The sequence below is a fragment of the Sprattus sprattus genome (genome assembly GCF_963457725.1).
Source record: "Sprattus sprattus genome assembly, chromosome: 5".
In the NCBI taxonomy this organism is placed as follows: domain Eukaryota; kingdom Metazoa; phylum Chordata; class Actinopteri; order Clupeiformes; family Clupeidae; genus Sprattus; species Sprattus sprattus.
The window spans coordinates 43,930,481-43,940,261 of record NC_137924.1 but is presented as its reverse complement, the minus strand read 5'-3'; the positions used below and the strand labels follow the sequence as shown (position 1 = coordinate 43,940,261).

Genomic DNA, 9,781 nt, shown 5'->3' with positions numbered 1-9,781 from the left:
CACACACACCCACACCCACACACAGAAACATGAATACACACACACACGCACACAGAAACATGTTCCCTATGAAGCCAGTTCCCCCTCCCACCCCCTATGCTGTAACAACTCTTCCGATCAAGTTGCCTGTGTGTGTGTGAGAGTGTGTGTGTGTGTACACCTATCACGTCTTTCCTCCCTGACATTCCAGAGCAGCGGAGCGACTGAAAGCTTCATTGCCTGCTCAGGACGGAGCACTTGTGGGAGACGCCAAAAGGAGACGCCTTTGCAGCAACCAACTTGCCACTCAGTTTTTAGAATCTACTGAAAAATACCAGTGGTCTTTTTTTTTAACTTTCAGTCTTTTGTCTGCCACACCCCCTCCTCTCACCCCCCACCCCTCTCTGACTTTGTGACGATTTCTTTTGTGAGCACCACTGCTCAGAGTTCCAGCTGGAAAGTTCATCATCTTCGAGCTTGACTGCTGAGGCATCCTCTTGAGTTCGCCTCTCTCTCTCTCTCTCTCTCTCTCTCTCACCCTCTCTCCACTGGACTTCCAAACTCCTGGATTAACTTTGTTTCGAGAAACACCTGAGCATTGTTTTAGGAGCAAACGGGTAAGTTGACACCACTTGTAACAGTAGGAGCCTAAACTCAGTGTGAGAGCGAACATCCAGTTCACTTGATGCATGTTGACAGAGGCATACTGTATTGTGCTGTACTTTAATGTAAAAGACTCAGAAGGCACGCAATGTTTATACCAATCATGAAGTTGCCATGAGAACAAAACTGCAGGTGTCTTGTGCTTGATGGTTTGGAGTAAGTCGGGGTCTCACTCGGGTCATGTTCATGTGACCCTAATGCTGACCAAGGTGATGGGGAAAGCCTGGTCCCTGACTGCAGTCTGACTAAGCTTCTTTGTTCCCTTGGGAAAACGGGTTTCAGGAGGAACGTAAGACCTTAGTGTAACCTTAGGTATCCCAATGTTCATCTCCAAGACTAGCAGTTACAACTTCTGTGTCCTCCTGTGTGATGATAAAAGATGCCTCTGAACTTACATTGTAACTTGTCGAGGAATGTGTTTATGAATGCAGATGTGTAATGTCATTTTTACATGGGTTGGGCTATGGCATGCGCAGCATACTGTTAGATACAAAGTGGTGCATCACTGTTCTTCTTTAAAAGTTAATAGTCTGAGTGCGATATGGAGTGAATTGAAATCATTTAATTTTGTGGTAAGCAGACTCAGCAGGCATCTCATTCAGGCTGTTTTGGTGTTCTGAAAAGATGTCAGTGACATGGACCACAGAATCACCAGAATCACCATGGTCGCTCCTCTCCTCAGCCCGCTCCAAGAAGAACGTTACCTTTTAACTCTTGGCTTAAAGAGTCTAAAATTGAGAAATAAGTTGAAGTCCAATGAAGACAACCTTATAAATGGGGGAAACAAAGAAGTTGAAGGCAACACACGTGCAGTAATGGAGTAACCCATTGGGGTGTATTTGGGGTTGGGGGTGCAAGAAAGAGAGGGAGCAGCCAGCTGCACAGATGGAGTACATGGGTGGGGGTTGGAGGAGTACATGGGTGGGGGGCGGGCCGGGGGCTTTAGTGGAGACAGGAAATGGAGCCCTGGAAAGCTAACTCTCTCTGGGAACAGGACACGCGTCCGTCATAGAAAGCTGCACCCTCCCCCCCCCTCCTCCCCCCACCCAATTGACTGCTGGCTGGGGAGTGAAGTTCGGTGGCAGTGAGTTTAGATGGGGTGTTCATCCCAACCCTGTGTTTCTCATTCTGTATACTCATCAACCACAAGTGTGTATCTACATCGGTGCTCAAACCTACCAATAACACTCTCCACTTCATCAGAATCCTTTTAAAATACTCCCCTCACCCACGTCCCTCATTTTATGTCCTGAATTCCATCTGAAATGGCTCAAACGACTGTTGCTCATCTGTCTCAGTAACAGTGTAGTTTGCTGTTTGTGGCTTACAAAAGCTACAGCTGGTCAGAGATCAGTCTCTCTGAAAGTAGATCTTTAGAGAGGGATTCAGGGACATAGACTGGTGTGTTATTTTAGTTTGGGTACACAGACGGAAAAGGACAGACAGCACAGTGTTACCAAACAGGGGTGCCGCCCTACACAGGTCAAACTCATGCCAAACTCTGCCTCCTGTGATAATGTGATTCATGATAGGCTATGAATCATTAGTTCACGATTGTATTGTGAACTGTCTTGACACACAATTAATACGTCAGTTACCAACTGCAGAAGAGACCAATGTGATTTATCCCTTAAGAAAAAGAAAGGCGTATCCCCACACGCTCAAAGATGAGAGCAAGAGTAGGAATTATTATCAGTTCAGGAACGTGCACCGCCAGCCCCCATCTCTTAGACAAGGACTCATAGGCCTGTGGTGAGAGATGACCTGAGACCAGCCCCCATCTCTTAGACAAGGACTCATAGGCCTGTGGTGAGAGATGACCTGAGACCAGCCCCCATCTCTTAGACAAGGACTCATAGGCCTGTGGTGAGAGATGACCTGAGACCAGCCCCCATCTCTTAGACAAGGACTCATAGGCCTGTGGTGAGAGATGACCTGAGACCAGCCCAAGTGGTTTAACACTCCTCAGCCAACCACCTGCCACCAGTCACATCAGTTAGATCTCTCACTCCCAGTTCCCAGTGTTGCTATCAAACCATGTTAAAAGTTCAACCTGACGTAGGAAAAAGGCATTAAAGGCATTCATATTAGATTATCAGTAGATTCATTATAGGTTTATAACAGCCTTGTCACTGTAAACAATGACCTGTAGGTGCTATCAAGAAATCTGTCTGTCAAGACAACTCTTGTAATGGATGCATGGGTCCTGTGCATTAAATTCCAATTCACTCTATGTAATTTAGACTATGCTAAATCTCTATACGTCCACTATACATCCTCCTTTAATAAAAAAGTGTGTGTGTGTGTGTATTTTACCTTGGCGAGGGTGTGTCTTGCCCCTCCAGAGGAGCAGGGGAGGCCCCATGTGAGGAGTAGCTAGAGGCTGAGGGTGCGCCTCCTCTTCCGCAGGAGGTTCGGTACAGTATGTGCCAGTAAGTGGTGATGTCATCCTATTGTGTGGAAGGGTCACTGCAGGCAAGAAGGGGCTGATTGCAACCTCTTGGAGTAATGGATGGTGGAAAATTCGAGGCCATTTTTCCGTTTGTGAACGCTACTTATAGCCACTTTAGGGTTGTGGCATGAGTGCTACATTTCTACTCCAAAGAGCTGCAGTCATGCATCAGCAGCCGTAAATATTGGATATACTGACCTATACACTATGCAGGTGAAGACGTGAACAGTTTTCTTGATGAATAATGGTGTACATATACATTCTGGACCATCTGGCATAAAGGTTATATCCTTGTGCTGAATTTATGGAACCAAATGGCCTGTATAACTGAAATCTGATGTTGCTGAAAATAGGATGAACAAGAAAGAATGTCTTGCTTCTCCACCGTTGCTTCTTTGAGCTCTTTCAAGGCAGAAGAGGGTACAGAGGGTACAGAGGGTACAGAGGGTACAGTCTGTGCTGAGATGCTTTCATATGGGGTTTGTTTTCTTCAACAGGAGCACAGAGGGTATTTCAACACTGCTACTAGACATTAAACACATTTGCAATGGGCGGAAAATAGGACATGAGTGAAAGTGAATGTCCCTTTGTGATTGTGTGTGTGTGTGTGTGTGTGTGTGTGTGTGTGTGTGTGTGTGTGTGTGTGTGTGTGAGCGCCTGTGGAAGGGATGGCGGCTTGATTGTGGTGGTGGTGCAATACTGATGGTTTGCTCCTACGTGTTTTTGTGTTTCTGAATCTGCCACTAAACACACACACACACACACACAAACACACACACAAACACACACACAAACACACAAACACACACACACACACACACACACACACACACACACACACACACACACACATATATACATACTGTTCTGACCCCCCATAATGCTCCATCTCTATGCCCCCCTCTACGTCTCTAAACTGATCCAAACACAGTGGGGCGCAGCTTGTGGAATGCCACAATTCTTTGTGTCGCTGGCAAAAACTGAACTCAAGCCTGCTTGAGGGCTCCATGCCAATCAGGTCTGAGAATCAGAACCAGCTTCTGCAAGGCATCACAGGGGTGCTGGAGGCTTTCCTCCTGTCTCTCCTTCCCCCCTTCTCTCTCTCTTTCCCTTTTTTCTTTCTTTCTTCTTGTTTTCACCCTTTCATCCCCTAGGGGAAAGCCAGTTGAGCTAGGCTGCTTATTCCACTGATCCCTGGCTATTGCTAAGTCGCGTGGCTCCAAAACTAATACAGTGAGAGATGGAGTGATTGAAAGAGTTGCAGAGAGAGATGGAGTTTTGGGGGGGTAGAAATACCCGGAAGGGGGGGGTGGGGGGTGGAATAGTGTGGTGCTCAACAGGAGATTGAGTTTGACTAAAGTGGTGGGGTGTTGCTTTTTTCTTTTTCTCCCCGCTCTTATTTTTATAATTGAATGGGAAACAGAAACTTGAGGGGAAGGTTTCAACACAATGTATTGTACCCAATGTATTGTACTGTAGTACAATGGGTCTCTGGTTAAATACATTACACACACACTCACACACACACACACACACACACACACACACACATACACACACAAAGGACAGCATATTTAAACCATGTGTGTCTGTGTTGTTTCAAGTCCACCCGTTGCATTCTCAATCGATTTCTTTTTCACTTTTTCATTGTTACAGCGGGCAAATCAGGGGGCTACCATTAGTGAAAATCAGACCTTAACTACGTAGGCAGTCCAACACACACAAGCAAGGCTTCAATCACCGTGTTTATACTGTCATCACCAGAGGTCTTTAATCTGCGAGCCTTGATTAGATACCCCAAGCTGAACATGGATGCCAGGGCAGAGACTAGCAGAATGCCCAGTTACACGTGTAGCCTCAGAATCAGTGTTTCATTTGGCTTGAAACTTTGGGAGCACTTCACTGAGCCAACCTCTTAGTTCAATTTTCTTTTCCACCCAATCCCTGGCAAGAAGGTGGACTCGGGAAGGGTCGCCGATGGTTATCCTAAACATATTTTATTTCAGTGTGTACATGGGTTCATACATGTGGTGTGCTATCTCATTCCAGAGGCTTGGTGTTGTTGCAGCTGTTGTGCGGTGGGGAACTGCCTTAGAAAGGTCCACCAAGAGTGAGAGCACAAGCAAGCAGTTGACCCCTCTGGTAATCAAACATATCCATCTTTGGTTGTCATAAAGATCCAAACAGATTGTTCTTAGGCTCGGGGACTTGTGTGACCGCCCACACGGCTGAATCTGATTGGGCTGGGGCCAAAAGGCGCTGGTTCTGCCTGAGCGCTTTGATTGGATCTGTGTGGTCAGCCAGACATGAGTGATTTACCGTCCCGGACCTCAAGCGGTAAAGCAAGGTACCGTTAATGTAAAGGTCAGCACTTTAAAGGGTTCGTCCTTGACTATAATCCATTACACTTTTCCGTTGAATTCAGCAAAAAATTCTCCTTATATGACTCCAGCTGCCTGTTGAGTGTGTGCACTCAAAAGACTGGTGTTTGAGCACAGTCCTGGCTCAGCCAATGGGAAAACAAACACAGGGCTTCAGGCTTCAGAAGGGTGGGGCATGATTGTGCTGTTGAGCTCACACGTCAACAACCTTTCGCCAGAATTGAGGGCTGTGTCTTTAAATCTCAAGGACCAAACATACTAGTAATACGTACACTGTGTGTTGCTTTGATTGAATATGTGTATAGAATGAATGAAAGTAAATGTAACTCTTAAATTAACTCTTTAACTCTGTCCTGTATGATGGCTTTTGACCTTGATGCTGGTGTATCTTTGTGTGCTCTCCTTCAGGCTGCGAAGGCCCTGTCACTCGTCACCATGGCAGCCGTCCTACAGCCCAGCAACAACAACACCCTACAGGTGCCAGGTAAGACCAGAACATTCCAACACTCACACTAAAGCAGGAGGTCCAGATTGGTGTATAGAGTTAAGAACAGAGATGAATTGTATTTGAAATCAGGCTGCACTGAAGTAAGAAGAAAAAAAAAAATGGTGAGCGTAAATACAGTATGAAGTTAGGAGTTGTCTCTTCCACTGATACCAGGTGGGTACTGGTATTTATGGGGTTAATGTAAACTTGGTATGACATGACCACCGGACAGGGGCGTGAACGTGTCTTCCTTATCATCTTTCACTCCCCTTGGGAATATGAGCATGTTCTGATAACATTCCCATCATTCCTGAGAGGACACTCCACCTTCTCCATGGAAACTGTGTGTGTGTGTGTGTGTGTGTGTGTGTGTGTGTGTGTGTGTGTGTGTGTGTGTGTGTGTGTGTGTGTGTGTGTGTGTGTGTGTGTTGTGTGTGTGTGTGTGTGTGTGTTTACATTTGCATGTGGCTGTACAGTCCACTTTGTCCAATACTGAAAGAGTGAAATGTCATTTCAAACCCTCGCCACTGCTACATAAAAAGAAGCCATCCTCCAAAGTCAAAAATCCAGCAGCAGGAATGCCCAAAGTCTGGATTTTTTTGGAATCCCATCCATGGAAGCTGCTGTTCCAAGAGAGAGAGAGTGGCTGCTATCAGAAGGGCCAGGTGTTGCTGTGGTGACAGGTTTCTCATGCAGTGCGATATGCGATGACAGGTCCCACACATGCTTATCAGATTGGGAGTCCTGTGCCTAGTTCTTGCACATGCTTGTGATCCTCACCAGGCTCCTGGAATGTGCCAGTTTTAAACTTCTAACAGAGGACACCTCCATCGCTGAAAGGCTTTCATGAAATCTCTCAGGAGCAGTGAGTAAGGGAGGAATTACAGGAAGTAGCTACTAAAAATGTCAACAAGCAAGTAAGATTTGCGGAGTGAGTAAACAAAACAATTATGGCTATCGGGCCAACTCCTGTTCATTCTGATATTCGTAACTGGGGGAGGAGTCGGACGGAGGGCAGTTGCCAGTAAACAGGAGCAATGAGATAGTTGACACATGACCTTCAAGTCCTCATGATAAGCCAACCCTTTAAGACGCTGAAGGTCAAAGCTGTCATGGATTTCCTCTTTCTTGGCCACAGTAACTGAACTTACAGGATAATGACCTTGATGGCATAGCCTGTGGCTAACTGACATACCCCCTCCAACCTCTAAAAAAAGCACTCGGAATGTTCTAGATAGGCTCTTGGAGGTTGGCCCGGAAGAATGTTGATGGATCTTCACACTGACAGTACTCTTTTTCTTTATGTACAGATACAAATTTAAAAATGCTCAATAAAAAAACACTTAACACTCTCTCTCTTTCACTCACTCTCTCTGTCTTTCTTTCTCTCTCTCTCTCAGGGGAAGACAGATCTGTTTCTTCAACTCCGTCAGGCTCCCCCTTTCCTTCCAGAAATGACTGCAGCATTGCCCCTCTCACTCCATCCCCCTCTCCAGTAAGGTCCCAGACACTCACATTCAGACTGGGTACACCACACACACACACACACACACACACACACACACACACAAACATACACACACACACGCACACACGCACGCACGCACGCACGCACGCACGCACGCACGCACGCACACACTCACACACACACACACACACACACACACACACACACACACACACACACACACACACACACACACACACACACACACACACACACACACACACTCAGACTGGGTACACCACTAGTGCACTGTTATGGTACCATTATGTGCACCGTCAAATAGCATCATTTGTAATAGCCGGTGGTGACGTTGATGCATCCATGTATAATTATGATCCTTTACTTAGAACTTAACATGGGCTCTTTCTGTCCCTGATCTCATTTAGTTCCCACACACTGCAATCTGTGGCTAAGACTAGGGATAGCTTTTAGACCTCAGTCTAACAAGCAACATCAGATCAGAGAGAAACACCCATGGCTTGGCTTTCCAGCAGATTCTCAATCTCTGTTAAGCTTTAAGTTTTCACCTTCCTCAAATCTTACAAAGGCAACTTGCAAATGGCACGTTCTCTACATCATGTTTTCCACATGTTACTGGTTATCCACCCATCACAGACACATCATTAGCCAGACCTACACCTGTAATTACAGAGATAACACCAAGGAAAAACTTGACTAAGACTAATAGCACAAGAGGATAAAAGGCATGGCATATATAGCAAACCCACTTAGGTCTAATATGCCCTGTTCTATCATCCAGTCTCTAACTGCCAAGGGACTCCACATGAAAGAAGGGCAGAGTCATATTTTCCTGATGACGTCTCCAAAAGCCTCCATAAATGAGCAGAGCTCTGACCTTCCATGCTGTCAGTTCATATCCGTACCAGGGCACAGTCTGTGCAGTGTACCAGCACACACATCCGCACCCAACTACAGGGCTAGACTCTGATAACCTCTGTGTACCTGTCTTTTTCTTTTCTCCCTCTCCCTCTCCCTGACTGCCCCCCCCCCCCCCCCCTCTCTCCCCCATGTCCATCTCCCTGCCCTTCCCTCACCATCGATCTTTCTGTCTCCCTGTCTCATTAATTGTTCATTCCTTTCTCTGTCTTTTTCTGACCATATCTCCCTCTGCCTTCTCCCCTTCCTCTCTCTCGCTCTCTCTCTATACCTCTCCCTTCCTCTCTCTCTCTTCCTCTCTCTATCTCTGCCTCTCTCTCAGAGGGCAGAGTTGCGGCCCCGTGTGGCTCAGCCCTTCTCGGTGGTGGTGGCCATAGACTTTGGCACCACCTCCAGTGGCTACGCCTTCAGCTTCACAGAGGACCCCGAGGCCATCCACATGATGAGGTAATGACCGGGCATCATGGACATGCAGAAACCTCAACACAAGCATTTACTCAGTGCGCAGACTAGCATGCAAACAAACACACGCATTACACATGCATTATAGCAGACAGAAAACGTGTTCACACGCTCACGCAAAGAACACATGCCCTATGAAGCTAGTTCCCTCCCACTCTTCCCACCCAATGTTGTAACAAGGCTCCTGGTCAAGTTGTGTGTGTGTGTGGGCAAGTGAATGTGTGTGTGTAAATGAGAGTGAGTAATTGTGTCCAATGTACTGGTCTGCAACTGTTTGTGTGAACTAATGCATTTAATTAGCATTAGACAGAAATCCTTAATGCAAAGTTTTGAAAGTTAAAATATCATGGTGAAGCGTAACTCTCCAAACCCCTCACCCCCTCCGACCCCACCCACAGGCGCTGGGAGGGCGGAGACCCGGGCGTGGCCAATCAGAAGAGCCCCACCAGCCTGCTGCTGACGCCCGAGCTGCGCTTCCACAGCTTGGGCTTCGCGGCGCGCGACAGCTACCATGACCTTGACCCCGAGGAGGCGCGCCACTGGCTCTACTTCGACAAGTTCAAGATGAAGATCCACAGCACTAGCGTAAGCAGCACTGACCCAGAGAGGACAGGGGGATATACAGCATACTTCAAAATAGACTTTTAGTAATTTACTTTAAGTATGTGAGAGAAGCACAAGGAAGGGAGATGAAAAAGAAATTGAACTTGAAACAGTCTTAGTTGTATAATTTGGGTTTATGATTGATGTGTTTTTTTACGTTCCTTTTGCATTAGAATACTTGAAGAAGCCTTTTAGTTGCATACTTTAAGGATATGAGTGCTAGGGTTTTGATATTTCTAGAGAATGAACTGGCTCACTTGAGCATGTTTTCCTCAGCGAGATTTGCAAAGAAAGATATCTCTCAAGTACTGTATCTATTCTTAAGGTTAAGGTGAGTCCATCAGCAGTTC

At 46.4% G+C, this 9,781-nt stretch overlaps 1 protein-coding gene across 2 annotated transcripts in view; it reads left to right on the top strand.

Annotated features, from left to right (window-relative positions):
• The first annotated feature begins 354 nt into the window (after positions 1–354).
• Positions 355–9,781, top strand: part of hspa12b (heat shock protein 12B) — a 23,912-nt gene continuing 14,485 nt past the window's right edge. For both annotated transcript variants that reach the window (XM_080839426.1, XM_080839425.1), the window contains exons 1-5: positions 355–596; positions 5,884–5,959; positions 7,363–7,457; positions 8,689–8,813; positions 9,227–9,413. In XM_080839426.1, coding sequence (XP_080695552.1) covers positions 5,911–5,959; positions 7,363–7,457; positions 8,689–8,813; positions 9,227–9,413 — 456 coding nt within the window. In that variant the 5' untranslated portion in view covers positions 355–596; positions 5,884–5,910. The remainder of the gene's footprint in view (positions 597–5,883; positions 5,960–7,362; positions 7,458–8,688; positions 8,814–9,226; positions 9,414–9,781) is intronic.